Source organism: Octodon degus, unplaced genomic scaffold, assembly GCF_000260255.1.
Source record: "Octodon degus isolate 3935 unplaced genomic scaffold, OctDeg1.0 scaffold00195, whole genome shotgun sequence".
Classification (NCBI taxonomy): Eukaryota; Metazoa; Chordata; class Mammalia; order Rodentia; family Octodontidae; genus Octodon; species Octodon degus.
The window spans coordinates 1752879-1777038 of record NW_004524771.1 but is presented as its reverse complement, the minus strand read 5'-3'; the positions used below and the strand labels follow the sequence as shown (position 1 = coordinate 1777038).

The following is a 24160-nucleotide window of genomic DNA, read 5'->3' as shown; positions in this document are numbered from 1 at the left end:
GATATTTATAGATGTGGGTCTGGTTTATTTCAGTAATAAGTATATCTTCAAGGGGCATCCACTTAAATATGAAGGCTTCAGGTTTATTGTTCTTTATAGCTGAGTAGTACTGCATTATATAAAAGTACCACATCTTTTTCAACCATTCCACATGTGATGGGCATTTTGGTTGTTCTGGCTATCACAAATTGTGCTTCTATAAACATAGATACACATATATCACTATGATATGACACTTTTTGAGATCCTCCAGGAAAAGTCCCAGTAGGGGGATAGCAGGCTTGAATGGTATTTCCAATCCTAGTTTTCTAAGGAGTCTCCACACTGATTTTCATAATAGTTGCATCAGTCTACACTCCCCCCAACAGTGGAGAAGGTTTCCCCTTTCCCCACTGCATTTGTTCTGGTTGGGCATTGTGTTTCCTGCATATGTTTCTGCATTTGATTCTTAAGTTCAGCTGCTATAAATTCAGAGTTTTCTTTTTTCTTTAATTCCAGAAATTAATTCTGCTCTGAGTTCCTCTATATCTTTCTGCTGTTGTTTATTTACTTCCAACGCTATTTGTTCATTTATTTCAGCTGAGCTAATGTCTTCTGCATTTGTTATGGGTGGGCTTGAGACCTGAGATTGCATTTTGCTCCTTGTCTTTATCATTTCGTTTAACACTGACCTGTGCCCTTTGGTGTAAAGCTTTGGTGCAATTATGTTATCACTTAATGAAATTCAGATACTGATATACCAAGTTATAGTTCATGCAGTTGTGCCTGGTCAGGCTACTGTGCCCAGCTCCTTACTATTGTTGCCCTTGGAGGTGGGCCTGCTGTACACCTCTGGTAAGATGATCTGTTCCTGGATTAGCTGTGTGGTTTTGACCCTAGTCTCTCACTGCGGGGTCTTTAGCTGCAGGGTTTTACCTCAAGCCTGTATGCTAGGTCTGGGCTGGGTCTGGAGGGGTATGAGAAGCTGTGGCGAGAGTTCCCAGAAGCTCTCCCACACACTCACCAGTGTTGTGTGGTGGGTCTGCAGGACTCCCAAGAGCGCGGCAGCAGTTCTTACTCGGATGGCAGGCTGCGCTGGGTCTGGCCAGCCTGGGGAGGTCCGAATAACAAGGGCAAAGGCCTCTTACGCGGCGGGTCTGAGCTTGGAGCGGCCCATGGGCACAGGACAGAGCAGAAGCTCTCCCCCACACTCGCAGGGCCTGGGGTTGGTTGGATATGGCGGGCCCAAAGCGCAGCGGAAGTTCTCACTCAGAGGGCGGGCTGCGGTGGGTCTGGCTGGGCTGGGGAGGTCTGGAGAACTCGGCGAAGTGCTTTCCTCACGCGGCGAGCGGCCTGGGCCTGGAGTGGTGGGCTGGCGCAGGACGGAGCAGAAGCTCTCCCTCACACTCGCAGGGCCTGGGGTTGGTGGGATATATCGGTCATAAATAAATTTTTAAAAAATTTTAATTAGTGCACAATAAATGGATTGTTAACTGATGGTCAGCTTAGTACATCCAGCTGAATTGAACTAGCATGGTGCTGTATATGGGAGGCTCACCTGAGGAACAAGAAGCATAAGAGGCAAAAATGGAGACATTGTCCAGAGGCTGTTAGGAATGCTGTTTGGAGAAGGTGTTGGAAGCTGAAAGTTCTCTGCTCAAAGAACTTTCCTTGAGTTCTTTCTTTTGGGGTATTCTGCTGGAAGACCTTGTCATACTGGCTTACCTGATGAACTTGGCTGTTCTTGCTGGAGAACGGGCTTGGGACCTTTGTTGTAGTTGAGAAGGCTGTGATTCATTTTGGGGAGCTCTGGTTCTCATCTTGAGCATTACTTCCTGGCTCCTGAGGAAAAGATGGTACACTGCTCAGCCTCGTGGAGAAGCTTGTCATATTGGCTTTCCTGATGCGAACTCAGTTTTCCTCATCACTGGAGGAGCTTGGGACCTAACTTGCTGGGAATGGCTGTGCTTTTTTTTAAAGGGGAACTCCGGTTCTTTCCTTGAGTATTGTTTTGTAGTTATAGTTCAGATCCCTTAGCCTGCTAGCACAGAACCTTCATCCCACTGGCATAGACATTCTAGCTTCCACCACTGACCTTTAGACCTTGCAAGTGCGTATCTGTGAAGCAGGCCTGCATGAGACATTGTCATGGGCTCTAGGCCTCCAGTTGAACTTGTGAGAGGCATTGTTATGGGCTCTAGGTTTTCAGCTGGACTCATGCAGGATATTAGGATTCAGGCTCTCAGGCTGATTTCTTTGATCTTTAGTGCGTGGACAGATTTTCTACACTCTTGTATATGATTCTTTGAGTGATTTTTAAATAAACTAATAAAATGTGTCCTGTACTTTATTGTTCACCTTGCAAAAACCCCTAACCACTATACATAATGCTCAATCCCATAATTTGTACCTGTACATAATGTATCTTACTTTACTTTTTTCCATTCCCCTCCTTTCTAACCTTCTTCCCCTCCCCATTTACAGAAGCTTTGTTTCCATTTTTTCCCTTCCATTATTTGTTTTTATAATCTGTTTTTGAGATAGGGTCTTTTTTTTTTAATTTTATTTATTTATCTGTGTGTGTGTGTGTGTGTGTGTGTGTGGCCAGCTCAGCCCACCAGGGGGCGGGGCTGGCTGGCATGTGGTGCTGGGGGATTGAACCACGGTCCCTGTGCCTTGCAAACTTGTTTTAAGTAGGTGCTTTAGACCATTGAGCCATCTCACCAGCCCCTGAGATAGGGTCTTACTGTGTAGATTAGACTGACCTTGGACTCACTGTATAGCCCAGGCTGGCTCAGATTCACAGCAGCCCTCCTGCCCCAGCCTCCTGAGTGCTGGGATTCCAGGCATGTGTCACCCTGCCTGGATTGATTTCCATTTTCAGAGTGCTATAGTTTTCATTGCATAACTCTTTCACTTTGTTATACTTTGATTCCTAAGTATTTCCTTTGTTGTTGGTGGGTTTTTTTTGTTTGTTGTTGCTACAGTTCGTAAAGGTGTTGCTTCTCCCATTTCTCTCTTAATGAGTATGTTATTCATGCAAAGGAGTATTGATTTTTAAGTGTTGACTTTGTATTCTGCGATGCACCAAATTCAGTTGTTTAAGGAGTCTTTTGGTAGTCTTCTATATAGAGTATCATGTTATCAGCAAATGATACTCTAATGTCTCACCTTTCTGTCCATATTTCTTTTGTTTCTTTCTCTTGTCTAATTGCACTGGCTGATAGGTCATGTTTCCAGAACAGTGTTGAATTAGGAGTATTGTTAGTGGGCATCTTTATTTGGTTCCTGATTTTATTGTAAGTGCTTTCAGTTTTTGTCTATTTAGTATGATGTTGGCTGTTGGTTTGTCATAGATGGGTTTTCAGATTGAGATAAAGACCATCTATTCCAATTTTCTGTAGGTTTCTTTTTTGTTTTCTTTCTTTCTTTTTTTTTTTTTTTTAACCAGGAATGAGTATTGGACTTTGTCACATGCTTTTTCTAGTCTATTGAGATGATCATATAGGTTTTTTCCTCTGCTTTGTTGATATAGTATATTACATTTATTTGCATATGTAAAAAAAGAAAAAAAAGGTAGTAAATGAAAACAAGAGACAAGAAAAAGATGTCATAGGACTGTCCTGTTACAATGTTGTATATGGTTAGATTTCTAAATTTCTGTGTAAAAATTTGTAATTCTTTCTATTTTTAAAAAATATTTTTTATTTTTTAAATTTTTTCATTCTGTACGGATTTAAAGTTTAGCATATCAGCGATTGACAGAAAATACCTGTTCCATGTTATGTCTAAGGCTTGTGATAGTCAGACAGATACTGATGTTCAGCTCAACAACCTATGTTCTAGGGTAATAATATCATTAAGCTTCTCTTCTGGAGGGTTAACAACTTAAGTTTGCAGACCAAAAATTAGAGAAAAAGAAGGGCTACAAGGACAGCCAACATTTTGGCCGTAGCCCTTCAAGGTCAGTGAGAACTCAGGACATAAGAAAACCTGTACTGTAATTTTCTGTTCAAGGAGATTATGGGGCCACAGAGGAAAGTGATCGACGATGTAGAGTGTGCCTAAGGAGAGTCACCTGGAGAGAAAACAGTCTCTCAGGCTTTCACAGAGAGCAAATTGGTAAAGCAATGTCCAGGACTCATCCACATGACTGACATTGATGAAAAGATGTACAAACTGCTCTGAAGGGTTTCAGGGTAAGTCCTGAGGGGATTTGACTAAACTTGTCAGATACATATTTTTTGTTATAAGGTCTTGCTTTATCTTGGTCTTAACCATCCAAGAAAAGTATAAAAACGAGGTATAAAAAAAATCAAGCCATATTAATATGCTGAGCTTTAAAAGGATCAAATCAACAACTTCTGGCATTGCCAGTCATGTGGATAATGCACTATTATTATAGACTACTGGACTGTATTCGATTACTTTGCTGAATTCATGCACCTACAATATATGAATGGCAATAGAATACACATCTCTGACAAAAATAAAAACGGGGGGATACAAAAGAAGAACCATTTTGTAGTGAAAAATACGTATATATATCTGTATATACAAAATAGCATAGATATACAGCTACTTTCTCTTAGTTCAATGAGAACTAAGTTCAATTTGAACTAATAGTGTTTAGACAAGATATGTCTGCATCTTGTACTATGAATAACTACTACAAAGACAACAATATGCAATGTATTAATTATTGTAGCTGTCTTACTAACCTGTTTTGAAACTGTCTCATTGCTACTTCTTTCTCAATAAAATTATAAAAAAAATTGCACATGTGCATCCCTTGGATGAATCTCACTTGTTCATGGTGTATAATCTTCTTGATGATTTGCTGCCTTCTGTTTGCCAGTATCTTAAGGATTTTTGCATCTATTTACATTAGCAAGATTGACTTCTTTTCTTTTTTTTTTTCTTGCATAACTGGGAATTGAACTCAGGCCCTTGCACTTGCCAGGGAAGTGCTTATTCTATTGAGCCATCTCCCCGGCCCCCCTGACCTTTTTGTTGTTAGATCTTTTTCTGGTTTTGATACCAGGGTAATTCTTGCTTCCAGGAATGATTTTCAGCGTATTGTTTGCCTTTCAGTTTCATTAAGGACTTTGAGGAATAGTAGTATAACAGAAAATATCCCCCCACCCATCCAGTATGCTTCAGTTTCTTAGTTGCCCAGGCAATAGCTCCTGTTGCAGTTTTAGTTACTTCTGTCTCTTAGAAATGGCTGGTCACTGTAAGCTGGTCACTGTGATGTACATTGTATAAGCCAATCCCCCAGGTAACAAGCCATTCTGCCTCTGTACTCTGCTTACTTATCCTGTGTAAGCCTTAGACCAACAAAGATTAGGGCCTGATACTTTTGCAGTGATCCCAATCAGTGACTCAATTTCTGTAGTCCTCTGGATTGCTGGCTCCCTGTTTGAGTGACTCACATCAGATCCCAGAAGGAAGAAGATGCAGTCTCTCTCTGTGTTTGTGTGTCTGCCTGCCTGCCAGCCTGCACAATCTGTGTGTGTGTGTGTGTGTGTGTGTGTGTGTGTGTATGTTTGCACGTGCGTGTATCTGCCGGCCTGCCTGCCTGCCTGATTCTAGTAAGACCTTCAGAAGCACCCCAGTTAGTCTGATATTCCTTCTTAGTTCTATTGGTTAAGGCCACCCTCAAGGGAAGAGGGCTTGGAATGTTTAATCTCTGAGTGCCTAATAAATGATTTTGTGAGTAAGTGCAATAGACAACATAAGCGATAGGCTGCTCTGTCTGCACCAAAACTGGAAAGCACTGGTCATAATGCCTGATTGGGCTCTTACCTGTGTAGTTTCATGGCAAACAGCATATGATGTAACAGAGGCTTTGCACCCTCCTTAGCTAAATTATGCCTAAGTCCCTGTAAAGGGTGCAGCCAGACAAGCACCAGAATGGTCTTGGAGTGGTACCCATCCTTTGTTATGCCACCATTCAAGGGTACAAAACATGTACCATAGGGAGACAGAATGGGAACTAATTAGTTATTAAAATCCATAGTCCCTGACTATAGGAAAAACAGCTTTTATGGAGTTAAAAATGAAAGCACATCACTACCTGCATCTCAAAAAAAAAAAAAAAAAAAAAAAAGAAAGAAAGAGAAAAAGAGGCCCATTATTCCTGAGTATTTTACCTTGGCACCCATTGTCAGCTGCTGCAGATGTTGCCAGCATCTACAGCTTCACTCCCTACTTCTGACTAATCTACTTTCAGCCAATTGAACCAGTTCCAGTTTGTTGCCTGACTTGGCTACAGACGCTGCCCTGGAGGTACTACTATCCTCACTAGATGATGTCACCTAATGTCCACCCAAGGTGATTATCAGCAGTTCCTTCTGAGGTCCACATTTTGACTGAGGAAAATTTGACTGTCAGGTCTGACAAATGAGTTGTGTCCTCAGGCCTGAATAAATAGGACAGACTAAACTATCAAATTGGGTACTCCAAGAAACTGCAGTCACTGCAGAAGTCAGGAGCAAACCTATGACTTTCCTGGTAAACAATGGAATGGAACTCTTTGCCTTGAAAAGTTCCCTCTGTCAGCCGGGCAACTGGGACTCTTGCCTCTCGCCCTTTCTGCCAGACACAGACTTATAGCCTGGACAGATACCTCCTTCATACCAAGCCAGTCAGCCTTCCTCTCACTTCAGCTTTGCACTTTCAACTTTGACTGTTCCCCAGGTAGAATATGATGCCTGCGTCAGCCTGAGACAGGTAACTGCAGTTCTCAAGTTCTAAAAACTGTCCTCCCAAAATATATACTCAAGACTACCTGCATGCCTGGCTATCAACCATGTCATCTCACCACGACCCCTGTTACTGTCACATGTCATAGGAAAGATGAACAAGCCTCCAGCCACACATCACCCCAGTACACTGTTAATCACCTTGGACAAGATCCCCATGTTGTCGGTAACATTATCATCACCTTGCACTCTGTGGTTCCTGACCCACATAACGTTTTTGGACTGTTAAGATGTCACCTGGTTTACAGGCCTAAGTGTAAAAGATGTCTTCTGCTTTTAGGTTGCTCTTAGAAGAAAATCCTGAGACAAGACACAACTCACTTGGATTCATTTGCCACAAGGGTTTTGGGGGAGGCTCTTACAGTGGATTTAGCTAAGCCACAAACATCTGTTCTCCAAAACAGCCTGTTTCTCTGTCCCTCCTGCTTGCTATCATGGTCCCCTGATAAATAATAGACTGGCAAACTGTTAAAGTACACTTTCCCTGCCTATAAAGTTAGTTCAAGGTCTCCAAGCTACTAATGCAGCCTCAATTGCCTTCCATATGTGTTGCATAAGTCTTGTGCTACCCACAGCCTGCTAGTACAACAGCTGAACCTAAACAATTCCTCCTTCTGCCTTTAATTGAGTCCTGTAAGCTAGCCCCTCTTTGCAAAGCTTTCCAAAGGTTCAAAAACTTGTTTCACTGTGCAAAATACTACTGTACTTCTGATGGATGACACCCAAGCTGCCTGCTGGAAAGACACAATGGCTCTACTGCAATACTGTCAGAAACTGGTTACAAGAAAGAAAACTCCACAAATTTTACTCATCTCCTGGTTTATATAGGATCTGGATCCTTAGGTTCACAAAAACAATGGTTGCTTACTCAGACTGTCAGCTCCTGGGAGCGCCCAATAGCCTACCTGTACAAATACTTGGATTCAGTTGCTAAGGGCTGTCTCCTGCCTTTGTCTTCATGCTCTAGTAGCCACTGTCCTTCTCTTCAGGAAAGTTGACAAGCTCACCATAGGCTGAGACCTAACTGTCCAGCTGCCACATGCTGTACTGAACATCCCAAATATAAATGTGGACCATTCAGTCTTTCCACATATCTGCCCACTAAGCTGAGCCAACTAGATCATGACCTAAAAATGGACCCCTTGACAGATGCTGAGTACATCCTATTTACCAATGGAAGTAACTAGGTTGAGAATGAAGTCCAACCAGCTAGATATGCTGTTGGTCATCTTGGACAAAACTGTTTGGCCAAAGCTTTCCTGCAGGGATGATCTGCATAGCAAACTGTTTTCCTGCTGCTGTTTGGAAAGCTGCCATCAAGGATACCAAAGTTGTGCTCAGAATAATTGGTCCAGAGGCCTAATGCCCCTCTGAAAATCAACCCCAGCCAGAAAATTTTTTAATCAGGGCCAGACTTGTACCCACTGTATGTTTTGCATGTTCAAGCCATACCGCTGGCATCTGTATCCATGTAGCCAGCTCAGGCTTCAGCATCTGTGTCACTGGCCCTAACACCCCCCACCCCCATTTAAAAATATACAGATAGACTTAGTGCTCATCTGCACTTTCTTGGGCTGGTCCAAGGCATTCCCTACCTGAGGTGAGAGGGGAATAAAAGTTTATAGGGTCCTGCCATTAAAGGCCAAATAGCTCAGTGGATTAAAAAGTCTGCAAGCAGGCGCAAGGACAGGGGGTTCAATCCCTGGGCCTGCCGTGCTGGCCTCACCCCCCCCCCCCCTGCCATGCTGAGATGGCAGTTGAGACTGGGTGTGGTAGTGCCTGCTAATCCCAGCTCTTGGGAGGCTGTAAACAGGTGGATCACTAGGAGTCCGATCTAGTAGTGAGACCCTGAACACCCTGTAGACCCCTAAAATACAGGAAAAATAAATCATAGAAGTTCTGAAAGAGTTCAGTAAGAGCTTGTACCTGTAGACACCCCTACACACACATAACCCAGGTACATATTAACTACCTCTACAAGTTTCAGAAATCCAGCTTTAGATCCTCTGGAGAATTTATCTGGACCAGACTGCTCACTCTAAAGAGAGGACATTCTGAAAGCCCTGCTCTGGTCATTCTGGACACTGACCAGTCCACACATGGCAGAAGCCTGAGAACACTTTTCACAAGATTGCTTCGTATCTATTTGCATTGAGTTTTGTGTCTTTTTCATACTGCTTATGCTAGTACTTGCTTCCCTGCCCCTGCTGTGTGTTTTTGGGTTTTGTTTTGTTTTGACTTACCTCTATGGACAGTTGGACCAAGAGAATAGAATAATAAAACACATGATGAAGATTTGATGAGTGTCTAAGGCACATTAGACACTCCCCTAAATTAGATTAGCTCCCTTACTACTATGCCAGAGTAATGTAATAGAACAGATAGGCCTACATTACATCTCTTCCTAAAAGCAATTTAGGGGAGAAAACTATAATAAGGCAATGCTGGGGACCTTAGCTAGGGCCCATTCTAGGTTCAGTGACAATCCTAATGTTACTGCTTCTAGATGGGCCTTGACTCAGAAGTTAATGTGTAGTATTCCCAGCAAAGATTTGCCAGAGAAACTAAAAGAGGTAGGAAGTTTTAACAGAAAATAGGTTGTTTAGCCAGTATACTTCAGTCTCTTAGTTGCCCAGGTAATAGTTCCTGCAGCAATTCCAGTTGCTTCTGTCTCCTACAAATGGCTGGTCACTGTAATACATAGCTGATCACTATGATGCATATTGTAAGAACTAAAGACAATCATGTACTCCACCTCTGTACTTCCCCTTTGGTAATGATCCTGATCAGTGCCCATTAAAGTAAATCTGCCTCTAAATCCTAGGTGGTGTTTTTGTGTTTTTGCTGGCTGTTGCACTACAATAACCAAGACCTCTGTAGGGAATGACTATTTTTCAGAGGTGTCATCTATGTGTAGCTGGCTTTTAGTCCTTGAGTCTCTCAAGAGCCTACCTCTTCTGTTTATTGTGAGATAGCAGAGAGATAGCAGCCTGTTTGGTCTAGCACCTAGTTACTTGCTACTTGTCTGAAGTACTATTTGTGTTTCCAGATAATCTAGGTAAGTAGTACCTTCATTCAGAAACTTAATTTGTTTTCTAATCTTTAGGAAGATAACCACATTTATGTTTGTGTGAGGAAAGTGGCCCTGATTGTGTTTGTCATCTGTTGTGGAGTTTGTGATCAGAAGCGAAATTTTACAGAATGCTTTTGTTTGATAACCGTATTGTTTTGAACAGAAGTGTTTGGGAACCAAGGTATTATTATGTTGGCATACGAGGAAGATCAAGTGATCACAGCAACTATGTCTCTTTGGCTAAAGTAGCACAGTCAGCAATACCAATATGCTAGTTCTATTGTTAAGTTTCTTCCTGGAGGTTTGTGGAGTTCGTGCATCCATTGTCTCTCTAGATTTGACCCTTCTTTATTATGCCACAAGCCAGGAGCCTGGGAGAAAGTGCAGGTTGCCCTTCATTTTTCTGTGTTGTGCTCTGTCTGTCCAGTTCCTTTGTAGGCTCTGATGCCTTTAGGTCGTTCCTCAGTCCCATGGATCCACCTGTCTCCTTTCCTTTTTCAGTATCTGTATACTGATTTGGTGGTCATGAATTTCCTTAAGTGCTCTTTATCATGGAAATACTTTTACTTCTTCATCAATTTTTAAAGAGAATTTTGTAGGATGTATCTATTGATATTGGAAATTTTGGTTTTTGTTTGGGGTGAAGGTCTTGAAACACTTCATTCCACGCTCTCCTTGCTTTCATAGTTAGTAACATACATTACTTAATATTATTTATTAATTCTTTTATGGTATGGATGTTTAAAATGTATACTTAGCAGTTTTCAAGCTTATAATACACTTTCCCTTGTGGCCTTGTTAGGATTCAGTGCTCTCAAGACTATAATACATTGTAATAAGTCACAGAAAACATCTTTGTTTTCTCTCCTCTCTTCCTTTGCTTTTAGGGGAGTACATTAATTGAATACACTCAGAATGTCATTTTATTTTATTTTTGTATTTTAGGGAAGGGTCTACAGGGTGTTCAGGGTCTCGGTACTAGATCGGACTCCTAGTGATCCACCTTTTGTAGCCTCCCAAGAGCTGGGATTACAGGTGCGTGCCTCCATGCCTAGTCTGAAATTGCCATCTTAGTGTGCCCTGGGGGCGGGGCTGACACAGCAGGCCCAGGGATCAAACCCCCGGCCCGTGCACCTGCTTGCAGGCACTTTAGTCCACTGAGCTATTTGGGTGGCCCTAGAATGTCATTTTAATTTTTCAGTTGGTGTTGTCACTAAAACTATTGGCATTCTTAGTGCTTGTTTTATAAATTTCCATATACAACCTATATTTTGGATTTTTTTTTTTTTTTTGCTCCGAATGCCTTCAGGGCAGGTTTGGCTGGCTTGAGTTGTAGGGATCGAACCACAGCAACCTGAGCCTGACAGCTTTGTTGAAGCAGCCACTTAAAGAACTGAGCTAAGGGGCAGGCCCCCTGGATTTTTTAAAATTAAAACTATGTTGTTTCTATAATGTATAGAGAGGCCTGGGAGATGGCTCAGTAGAATAAGTGCTTGCCTGACAAGCACAAGGGCCTGAGTTCAATACCCAGTTCCGCCAAAAAAAAAGTATAGAAATATAAGAGCACTGGATACATTTGTCCCTTTCTTACCCTGTGTACTACAGTGGTCATATATATGATAACTACATATATAATAACCCCCCCCAATAAGGTGTTACTTTTTGGTACCAGGGATCAAACTCAGGACCTTGCAAACAGATGCTTATGCCACTGAGCTATCTCCCTGGCCTTATACTTTTCATGTTGAATAATATTAAAGAAATAAAGAAGAAAAAATAATCTTTATTACTCATTTACATGTTTACCATTTCTGATGCTTTTTGAAATTCTTAAGATCTAAGTTTCTATATGTTACTATATTCCTTCTGCTCAAATTAGTACTTTGTAACATTTCCTAACTATGTCTGCTGGTGACAGTTTTGCCTTAGTTATGAAAGGATATTTTCACTTAATAGAGAATTCTGGATGACAATTATAGGGACTCTAGATTTTGTTAGATTTCCACTGTAAAATATTGTTTTATTTTAGCAGTTTACTTTCCTAAAATCATGTTTGCAAATTCTGTCTTTCTTGTGGTGGGTAACCCTGAAATCTCAGCTTGGTTACTTTAATTGGTCTACCTGGAGTGTACATTACACAAGAATAGTTTAGGGTTCAACTAGACTTAGAGCAAGTTTATACATAGAATTTCATGACTTCCCCTTTGAGGCTTTTTGGAAGCTAAGTAGTCAAGAGGTGGATCCCCATATACATGATCAGTTAACTTTCAGGTAAGATACAAGGGCAATATAGTAGAGGAAGATAATCTTTTAAGTAAATGATTCTGTAACAATTGGGTATCCATAATCCCCCCAAAAGGAACATAATCCCCCCAGAAAGCAGGCTCACCACATACATAAAATTAATTCAAAGTGTATTGCAAACTTAAGGAAAAACATAGATCTGTATCTACAGGAAAACATAGATAATTTTATGACTTTGAAGTGATCCATGAAAGAAAATATTGACAGGTTGGACTTTATCCAATCAGAAATATCTGTTCTTCACAAAACTGAGAAAGCACTTGTGTCCAGAATATGTAACAAACTTTTAAAACTCAATTATAAGATAGAAACCACTGAATTTTAAAGATGAACAAAAGATTTCATCAGATATTTAACCAAAAAGCTATAAGGATAGTAAATGCATTAAAAGATTTTTAACGTTGTTAGTCCATAGGGGAATACAGATTAAAACCACAGTGAAGTACTGTATGCCCACTAAAATGACTGAAGTAAAAAGGATTGATCAGATGAAGTGTTTGCCAGGTTGTGAAACACTAGAATTCACATACTCAGCCAACAGTAAAGAAACATAGTTCAACCACTTCTGAAAATGGTTTGTCAGTTTATTAAATATTTGACTGTATAGCATTGATGGTATGCAGCTAAGTATTTACTCAGGAAAAATTAAAGCATATACCTGAGTAAATACTTATACAATAATGTTCATAGCATCTTTGAAAAATTGCAAACAACTCCATTGTCTATCAGTAGGTGAACGAATCAATAATCTGTATATAGAATGCTACTGAACAAGTAGGCAGTAGTCTTACCAGGTTTATTGCCACTACATGACATGGACCACCATCTTCTAAGCTCCTAATAACAGTTTTCTTATTGTGTACTGTTCAGTCACAAATGTGTCTTATATGTTTAGAATTTTTGTGTTTTGGGGTTACTGTTACCAATTTCTTCATCAATCAGCATGGTTTAGTTTATGCTGTGGTAAAACAACCCTAAATCTCAGAGACTTAAATTTTCTTTGTCATGAATGTATGTCCATTGTGGTTAGCTGCAAGTTCTTTTATACTGTTGTTTTCGTTCCTAGACCCAGGTTGATAAAGAAGTCTTTATATGAAGCCTTGTTGGTTGCCATGGATGTATATAAGAGTGTTAAGGTGGATTTTCAAGATAGACAGCTGCTTTTTTTTTTTTTTTTTCCTAACCTTAGTTGATGTTCTTCTCATTTAGGAGTACATTAAGATCTTTAATAATGGGGCTGGGGAGATGGCTCAGTGGAATAAGCACTTCCCTGGCAAGCGCAAGGGCCTGAGTTCAATCCCTGGTTCCGAAAAAAAAAAAAAAAAAAAAAAAAAAAGATCTTTAATAACAATAACTGTAACTTTAATTCTTGATACAAAATCATTCAACTTTTATTTACCATTTGAGTGTTGTTTTGGATGGTAAGTATATTATTGCTGTGTAATGTACAAGGAGCCTGAGGTCCAGAAAGGGTAAATGAATTGATAATAGCCCCAGGGCAATAAGACTGGACTAGAGCCCAAGGATCTCATCTTAATAATTTTGTGTAAATTGGAGAAAAATAATGTGTTATTTATTTACTTTTTTTGTTTTGCCAGTCTCTTCAACAGGCCAAGTATAAGAGGTGTCTCATATTCCTTGTTAGTGGAACACAATGGATCACGGAGGGGCTCTAGACACTGAAGATGAACTGGGACCTCTAGCCCATCTTGCTCCAAGTCCTCAAAGTGAGGCTGTGGCTCATGAATTCCAGGAGCTCTCCTTGCAGTCCAGTCAGCATTTACCCTCTCTGAATGAAAGGAAAAATGGTAAGTGTTAAGAATGTGCATTGGGCACTTCAGTTGAAAGAGTCACCTCTTGGTAAGCATGGTTTATTCCTGATTGCTAGTGATTTTTTGTCAGTTATGTTCAGCAGTCTATTATGAAGGATATCCTAATAGCAGTACTAGATGCTTTGAGTATTAGCCACAATTTCACCTTACATCCAGTTCTTTCATTATTTCCCCAGTACCTTTGGTATTAGCACTGTCTTTAGAAAGCTCCTTTAGATTCAGTATGTTTTCACACACACAAATTGCATGCTGGAATGATACTAGAAAGTCACTGCCTGTGCTGATGCTTAGGAAAACAATTATAGCTCTGAATACATTCTGCTCTCCTTTCCATGTGTCCCTTATGTGGTAGGGAAATGACTTCCTTCAGAGGTGGCATGATTTAAGTTAGTTCAGTAATCCACTAAGGCAAGAACTTCCTGTGTATTTTTTATATTAATAGGCTTAGGGGGCCAGGGAGACAGCTCAGTGGCATAAGAGCCTGCTAGGCAAGTGCAAAGTCCTGAGTTCAATCCCTGGTACCAACCCACCCCCCAAAACACACACAAAAAAATAGGCTTAGGGTATGATCTAATTCTTACTCCTTGTATACAAAATACATATCTTTATTCACTCCTGACCTGTTTAGCAGATATTCATTCATCACAGAACATTCCAGAGTTTCTAGAAAACATTACTATCAGTTTTTACATGAATAAATAAAGATAAATAATATGCACTTACTTTTAATACTTAGACTGTAAATACAACGTAATGTTAAAATTTATGCACAGTATACATTATTTAAAAAGGCAGAATTGAGAGTTGCAAGAGGATTTACTGTACTTTCCACAGTTCTAATGAGTCTTAGCCTTTGCAAGTGTATTTTTAGGTTTTCAGTTTTTAAAGCCAAAAGAAATAACTTTCCCTGCAGAATGCTTTTGTTATTTACTTTCCTAGGTTTTAAGTAGTCATTGTTGCCCTTGTTTTTGAAAAAAATGTTAAAAAACATACACTGCTATTTTGAATACTTTAGTGAAAGTCTTTAGTGTGTATCTGTTCTCCCTTCCATTAAGATTTGATTTGTTTTGTATCTGAAACTTGGTAGGCACAGCTTTTAACCCTTTTGATTATTTCAAAGTAACATCTTGGGTAGGTGGCTGCTATAGTCCTTTGGAGACTCATTGATTGGTGATGGTTATCAGGTTTAGACAGTACATGTGACCTAGTACAGTAAGTTTCTTGCTTATGTACATTTGAGTTGTGAACTTTTGCAGTTATGAAAGAACTTTACCTTTGGTTGTTTATGAAAGAACTTTACCTTTGGTTGTTTTATGCTTTACGGTATATGTTTGTGTCAAAGGTATATAAGACTCACTGTGTTGATCTTAACCAATCCAGAACATTCTCCTAGAACAGATCTTGTTGATGAGTCAGGGCCTTACTGTATAATTTCAAACTAGTACCCTTAAAAAGTACTGTACTGATTGATATAAATCATAATGCAAAACTGCTCACAAAATTGGTCACCTGTAACAGAGGAGAGAAAGTTTATGACTCATGGTCATATACTTGATATAGTTTCCCATGTTCTCTTACAGAGGTTAATATAGGTGCCTGAATGTAAGGAAAGCCAAAATGTAGGGTAGTTTCCCATTATAAACCCCTAAGCAGAGAGTGAAATTTTAAAAGTTTAATCTACTGATTTAATTACATTTTATGAAGAAGTGCCATAATATATAAAGATTATTTTTTTGTAGTCTCATAGTTCATAAAACCATTCTGCCCAAACTTTGTGCATGGTCAGTGTTTTTATCAACATATGATACCCCTATCATCTCTCCAAGTCTGATTTCCAAGACGTGTTTTGATTTCTTTTTTAAGTTCCAGAAGTTTTTCATACATATGCGTTTACAAGACAGTAGTCCTTCTTTTGAGATTGTATATTTATAATTTCTACAACGCAATCACTTATGTTTGATTTCTCATTGATTTGTAACATTTTATGAGGGTGTCGTTTCTGTTTTAGAATTTACCCTTTTTTGTTTAACTTTTTAAAAAATTACAGATAACACATTCATAAGGTTTAAAATGTTATATATGGGTACGTAGTGAAAAATAGGTCACCCTCTCAGTCTTTCTTTTGCCTGCCCAATTACTTTCCTAGAATTAGCTACTGTGACTAGTATCATTTCTGAGAGAAGAATAGTATTGAACAATTTTTAAAAGCAGTTTTAGAAAGGCATAATTATAATAGCATACAATAATTTTAAGGTTAATGTATTGATTCTGCTTGTGTTTTCTAATTCTTATTAGGATATTTCTGTAAATCTAAAGCCAGCTTTCAATGAGGTTAGTTTTTAAGCCAATGTTTTTGCCCCCAAGAGTGCTTTCTTTTTTTTCAATATTAAGCAAAGCAAGGGCTGGCCAAGTAGCTCAGTAGATTAAAGTGCCTACAGGGAGGCCCAGGGGCCCAGGGTTTGATCCCCAGGCCTGCCAGCCGGCCCCGCCCCTGGGGCACGCTGAGACTGCAATTGAGGGCCTGTAATCACAGCTCTTGGGAGGCTATAAACAGGCAGATCACTATGAGTCCAATCTAGTAATGAGACCCTGAACACCCTGTAGACCCTTCCCTAAAATACAAAAAAAAAAAAAAAAAAAAAAAAAAAAAGAAAAGCATCTTATAGTGAGATAATGTGTAAGGACTCAAATACAATTCCCTTTTCTAATAAATCACTTTAGGAAGTTAGAAACCTTACCTTATATTCAAGCATACGGATACCCTAATTTTGGGCTTGTGATATATTACTTTAATTTGCATGTACATGCCAGTGTATAAAAAGTAATTTTTGTATAGCAGAAATATAGGGGTTTTGGGAAGATATTAATCAAAGGATATAGAAGTTTCATTGGACAGTAGAAATATTTGAAGATATCTATTATACCACATGTTGTCAGTGATTCATTATAACATATTATAATCTTAAAAATGGCTGTGTAGATTTTAAATATCCATACCATAAAAAATTGATAAGTAATACTAAGTAATTACATTATTAGCTCAATTAAGCTCTTCTGTAGAGTATATATCTTTCAAAAAATCTTGTCAAAAATATCTTGTCATACATAAGTACAATTTTTATTTGACAGAACAATATTAAAAGTATCTTAGATTTTTTGATAGTCATGTGAGCAGAGAGTATTCCTATCAAGTACTGTATAGAAGAAAGGACTTAGCACTCTTTACTCATTTTTAAATGTGTGTTCATTTTTTAGGTCTTTGTCACATTTAATATCAAACTGTATTTCCCTCAAAATCACACTGAAGTACTATTTAACTGTTGTAAAATAGTCAATTTCAGATATTTTGCTGTTTTATTGTTATTCTGCAGCATTTGAGTTTCATTTATTTGAACTATACTATTTTGTATTGACAGGAAAATGGAGGTATTTCAATCTGTGATTAACATATAAAAGATGATATCATCTAGTAGTTTGTAAATAAGCTTTATAAGGAAAATGAAGTTGACATTTATGTAATGATTTTAGGATCTTCTCGTTATTTTAAGTATTTATGATAGTGGAGTGGCAGATAGCCCAACACTGGAATAAGTATGTAAGATGTTTAATAAAGATAAAATGGAATTTTTCTTCACGCCTGAATGTGGCCAAAATAATTCTGTAACTAGTAGCATCTCAAAAGTAAGGCAGTCATTTTAACAATTAACTTTTCCCAAGTGAGTGCCTCATAAAAGAAAGAAGTCATACAGAAACATGTAAGTAGTGCACCTGTACTACAACAGTATACACAGAGACTGTGAGCTTTGTTCTAACATTTTATATAGAGTAGATGCATCTTAATGTTTCATTATCAACTTTTCTTTAGCTGACCTGTAATATAGTGTGAATAAAATTAAAATCAGTTGAAGAAGCAGATCTTTTGTGTTTAAATAGAAAAAGTGTAAGTGGTGTAAGTTAAATACAGCTTCTTAAAATCAGGGAAGACAGCAGGTTGAGATAGCATCTGAGAAAAGAGCAACTATTTGCCTTTGTCCACGGTCTGAGATAACCCTGCTCCGAGGAACCTTCCTTCATGAGATTGTTTGCGAGACTAGTAAGTTGTGAGGTAGAATAACTTCAGAGCGTGCTAATGGTAGATTGAAGCTATTACGTTATTGCCAGTATTATTTTAGGTAAGCAGATAAATTAATATGGACTCTACTTTTGAAAGCTGTTTAGAATTTTAATACTTCTTGGTATGTCTATGATTCTAGGTGTTTTTAAGGTATCAAGCACCTTAACATAGTCACAGATTCACCATAGGGCAGCTGACCATAGTATCACGTAGCAGTAAAATCATAACTTGCCATCTTCTATATTTAAAGACTTTGAAATTCTGTTTGCTATGAAATAATAAGTACTAGGCCTCAGTAAAGAGGAAAGATTTATTTGTTCTTTTTTGAATTTTAGTTTTACTAGTTTCTGTGTTTGTTAGGAGTTTGAGCTTATGATTTCATCTCGAAAATAATAATAATAATAATAATAATTATTATTATTATTATTATTTTTTTTTTTTTTTTCATTACCAGAGATCAAACTCAGGACCTTGTACTTGCCAGGCAGGCACTTATACTGCTGAGGTATATCCCTGGCTCCCTTGAAAATTATTTCTTTTTTTTTTTTTTTTTTTTTTTTTTTCTTTTTTTTTTTGCGGAACCAGAGATTTTATTTAGGCCCTTAGGCTTAATCTACTGAACTATCTCCCAGCCCCTTGAAAATTATTTCTAAGATTTTTTTCCACCCATTAAATTTATCACAAGAAGCAGTTTTAGGCCGTCTCTTGTTCTGTTCTTGATGATCACTTATTAGAGTCAACATAGTTTGAATTTGTTGAGCATATGGAAATAAAGTAGCTCTTTGTTTTAAATTCAGTACATATAGAATCCATCCACTAAATTCTGCTTGCTTACCCTGCAACATAGAAAATAAGAGGCTAACTCAATGGTATAGCACCTGCCTGGTAAGCGTGAGGTCCTGAGTTCAATTCCTGCTATCATCCCCTACACCCACCCCACCCAAAGAAAAGAAAAGAAATGGCATATGTTTGCAGCTAATCTTTTGGGGGAGGGTTTTATGCTGAAAATATTTCCCTATTCTTCATTAACCTGTTAGAGTCATTGTCCTTCCAGGAACTGCACAAAAGTGATGCACATTTGTTTTTGGGGAAACTGAATTCCTTAAATTGCACATAAGCTGGTATAGTTGCATGAAGATTAGTGAAAGAAACAGGAACTTTCTGTCTTTCTCAGGATTTGACAGCCAGACAGAAAATACTCATGTTATAACTTGAAAATAAGTAAACCTGTACTAAATAGCCAACACAAAACTATCTGATTTTTACTTACATTTTGTGTAACTAGAGATAATAGACATCAATAATTTTTTGTAAAATTGTTTTACATTGGCTTTGCTGGTAACATTTAGGAACTGAAGTATTTGATGTAATTCTCAAAGACATTCTTACACATTTTGATAATTTTCCTGTTTTCAGGAGTTAGAGTCAGAAGCAAAAATACATATAATTCTATATTCTTTGACTATCATATCTGCTAATTTTAAAAAAAATTTTAATTAGGACTTACAGTAAACACAGCTATAAAGTTTAAAAGCAAGTTATAAAGCTCCTAACAACTATAAATGAAATTCTTAATTGTGACAGCCTTCATATGCTTATTTGTGGCAGTATCTTGAATCCTTCTGTTAGAAAGGAAGCCTTATAAGTACTTTGAAGGTACTCTTTTTCATAATGGTATTTATAAAGTTTCTTACTAAATAAGATGTTTGGTTCACAAAGCATATAAGCACCTGTAACCCATCCACCTTTTGTTTTTCTACTTTGGGTTTCTTACTTAATTTTGTTGCTACTAAAGATTTAGTTGCTTCAGTGTATTGCTGCATACACCCAGGTAGTATGCATGTGTATGTGGGGTGGTGAGGGCTGGGAGTTAAGAGAATTTTCTTTCATTTGTAGCTGGTAGTCTGAAATGAGATGGCAGCATAGCAGTAATGAGTATGTTTTAGTTATCTTCAGAAGTAGGATGGATAAAGCCTACTGTTAAAGGTACATTATACCCCCCAGCCATAGCCCTGCTAAAGCCTCATTTTAAATAATGTTTTCAGTCTTAAAATTATATCTGTAGAATTATGGAAGTCAGTCTTGGGAGATCAACAGTTAACCATATTTAAAAAAAAAAAAGATTTAGAACATAAAATAACACTTTAAAGTAGCAGTAGAAACATACCATCTTAAAATTATAAAAATACTTACCTAAAATTCTTACAACACTTTCCCAGAGTTACTAGATTCATACAAGTATACAGTCTTTTACATGGAGCATTTGAGATAGTTTTCTTAAAATTACAGTTTACCACAGCTGCTTCATTTTATTTTTTTTTCAGCTACTTCATTTTAAATAGTTTATGATTAGTCCATTTGCTCTGTTGAGAGAGTAAAATTGAACTGGGGACTCATTAAAGTTATTTCTGCCATCTAACCTTTCTAGAAGAACTTCATCTAGACTTAGAAGAAAATAAAGCAAAAAAGAAAAAATAGTTGTCAGATACTCATTCTATTATACTGGTACGAAAAAAGCCTGTTAAATATAAGGAATATACCAGAAAAAAGTGATCTGTGATTATTTTTATTCTATTGTTATTTGGCTGATATTTTAAGACATCGTTAATGCAATACTTTTGTGACAGAAAGCAGTAATACAAATGTGCTCGAATAACAAATGTATTTAAATTCCCTCTTTTGATTTGTAATTAGTCATCACCAATACCAATGAGTAAAGCTATACCCAATGTTTTTCTGACTCCTTTAATTTAATCCATACTGTTAGCTTTCCTGCCCTCACCTGCTGCCCTCACTATTATCAACAGGAAGTGTAGTCTTTGGGGAGTCAGGACTCCAGCTTCCTCTGCTGACTCAATCTGTGAGTGTGGGTAAGTCTAAGAAGCTTTCTGTGTCACAGTATGCCCATTGCAGCATCTGTATAGTAGCTTCCAGCCCATGTGTCTTTCTCTGGCTGCTCTTCCTCATTATGTTATGTGTTCTTATCACTCATTATCACTTAGCCTTGTGCTTCCACTGGGCAGCAAAAAACCAGAAAAAAAAAGGAAGATAATTTCCATCAATTGATTGATGGAAATTCTCATAGATCCAAGTCAGTCATGTTGCTGTTTAATTTGTTGCTCACAATAGGAAACATACATGCCAGCTCTCATTTATCAGCCTTTCCTCCATCTTTAAAAGGAAAAGGAGATTGACTTAATATTATTTTAAAGATATGTCTAACTTAGAATATGCAATACTTTCCTATTTGTGTTTTTCAAAGATTGGAAGGTATGTATTAGAACTTTTATAGCAACATTACTGTATCAGTTACAAGTTGTATTTTTAACTTTTTAACTTTTTAAAAGGTAATATTTTTAACAAATCAAAAGCATTTTACTTTTTTAAAAGTTCAGATTATTTATGTTCTTTTTTGGTCATTTATGGTACTGTCCGTATTAAGAAGATGCTAATATCTGTTTTTATCAACTTAAAATTTTTGTATTTGAGCCCTGTGTTTAACCGAAAACAGTAGTAAGTCTGACTTACCACTTGCCTTTGGTTCTTGGAGGTTAAGCTTAAGAACTGACAAACATTAGGATGGTCAGCAATGTAGATTTAGTATTGATAACTATAGAAGACCCTCTTTGACAGAAGACTTGATCCAACATTGCAATTAAGAATCACCATCAAATATTGCATGGGAAAAAAGTGTCCATCAGAATACTCAGCTCTCTCAGTATTAAAAAAATTGCTATTTCAAGGTTGGAAAAAATAGATATTTTGAAAATTATCATTAACAAATACTTACTGAGCTATCATCTCTTAAGATAATTTCTAGGGGCTGGTGAGATGGTTCGGTGGTCTAAAGCACCTACGTAGAACAAGCTTAGCAAAGCACAGGAACCACGGTTCAGTCCCCCAGCACCACATGCCAGCTAGCCCTGCCCCCTGGTGGGCTGAGCTGGCCACACACACACACACACACACACACACACACACACACAAATAAATAAATAAATAAAAATTTTAAAAAAAGATAATTTCTAGATTTTTAGCCTTTGGCATAGTGTCAGTTCAAACTAGTATATTTTTAAAAATTTGTTGAATACATGGGCTTTATTATTTATTTAGTCTTTTTAAAAAATTAAGTTTACTGGTACAATTTTGATATATATAATGATTACATTGATCATAAGGAATTTGTACTTACAAATGATATATTCTTAATTCCTGTTTTTCCCCATTACTCTCCCTTCTATTCAACCTCTCTTCCTTTCCTTTATAAAACATTGTTTCCATTGTATCCTTTTTTTCTCATTTTTTCTTTTCCCTTCTACTGCCCCCCCACATTTCCCTTTCACTTTAAACAGTTACTTTCTATTCTACAAAATGTTTTATAAATTTTGGTTCTTATTTACACTATGAATTTCTCACACCAGAAAGACAATGCAAAATGTATATGTCTAATTTATTTCACTTAAAGAGTATGGCATCGATGTCCATCCACTTAGCTATAAATGTCTCAAGTTTATCCTGCTTTACAGCTGAATAATACTCCATTGCATTAAAAAAAAAAAACATACACTTTTATCCATTCATTAGTTGATGCACATTTTTTTTTAGTCGGTTGATGCACATTTGGATTGTTTCCAAGATTTAGCTATTACAAACTCTGCTGCTACAGACATGGGCATGCATATGTCCACTACAGTATGATGCTTTTAATGCTTTTGGGAAGATACCAAGAAGGGGACTAGCTGGGTTGAATGGAACCTCTGGTCCTAGTTTTTTGAGGAATCTCCACTGATTTCCACAGTGGTTGCACTGATCTACACTCCCAACAGTGGTGGAGGAGGGTTCCATTTTCCCCACATCTCCAGCATTTGTTGTTGCTCGACTTCTTGATTATAGCCATTCCTTGTATGGGATGGAGTCTCAATGTTGTGTTAGTTCGCAACTCTCAAATGACCAGTGATATTGAACATTTTTCATGTTTTTATTGGTTGTTTGTACTTCTTAAAGTTATTCATTTCAAATGCCTAGTTTTGGATTGGATCTTTAATTTGCAGGAACTGACTGCTTTAAATTCTTTATATGATCTAGATATTAGTCCTTTGCCTGAAGAATACATAGCATATATTTTTTCCCACTCTGTGGGCTGTCTTTTCATTTTATTGGTGATTTCTTTTGCTGGGCAAAGTTTTTTGATAACATAAGATCCAAATTGATGATTCTTTGTAGTGTTTCCTTTGCATTTGGAGTTTTGTTCAAGATGTCTTTTGCACATATGTTTTCAAGAGTTTTACCAGGGCTTCCGAGACAGCTAGCTCAGTGGCCTTACTGCCTGCTTAGGGAAGCACAGGAATCGGGGTCCTATCCCCAGCACCACGTGCTACACCGGCCCCACCCTTAGGTGTACAGAGCTAGCCACTGGTCTGGGTGCTATGGCGCATACCTGTAATTCCAGCAGATTACAAAGGGAGGCAGAAAACAAGAGGATTACTATGAATCTGAGCTGCGTAGTAAGATCCTGTACCAAATACATTAAAAAAAAAAAAGTTTTAGCTTTTCTCCTAGCAGATTTAGTGTTTCTAGATCTGTGATCTATTTTAATTTTTATTTTTTTCTCTTTTTCTTTCGGGTTTTTTTTTTTTTTTTTTTCCTTTTTTTGTGGCTGGCTAGGCCTGCCCTAGGAGCAGGGCTGGTGTGGCATGTGGTACCAGGAATCAAACCATGGTCCCTGTACTTGCCTAAGCAGACACTTTAGACTGCTGAGCTATCTCACCTGGCCCAGATCCATTTTCATTTTAATCCAGTGCATGGTGATATATATTGGCCTAGTTTTAGTTTTTGGCATGCGAAAAGCCAGTTTGTGTAACACCATTTATTAAAGAGACTTTCTTTTTTCCAATAAATGTATTTGGCGCCTTTGCCATAGACAAAGGTGGCCCTCTTCTAATTTGTTTTATGGATCCTCAGATCTTCCCCTCCCCCCCCCACCATTCTATTTTTATTACAATAGCTCTGTAGTGTAATTTCAAGTCAGGGATTGTCATGCCTCCCTGATTTCCTTTGTTTCCCACAGCTGATTTATTATTCTGAGTTTCTT

General features: G+C 37.9%; 1 protein-coding gene across 7 annotated transcripts in view; it reads left to right on the top strand.

Moving 5' to 3' along the window:
• Mkl2 (MKL1/myocardin like 2) overlaps positions 1 to 24160 on the top strand; it is a 235419-nt gene that overhangs the window by 81205 nt on the left and 130054 nt on the right. For 6 of the 7 annotated variants that reach the window (XM_023704379.1, XM_023704374.1, XM_023704378.1 and 3 more), the window contains one exon: positions 13722 to 13931. In XM_023704379.1, coding sequence (XP_023560147.1) covers positions 13778 to 13931 — 154 coding nt within the window. In that variant the 5' untranslated portion in view covers positions 13722 to 13777. Of the gene's footprint in view, positions 1 to 6295; positions 6316 to 13721; positions 13932 to 24160 lie in introns of those variants that run through there. The other variant, XM_004644218.2, reaches the window with a different exon arrangement.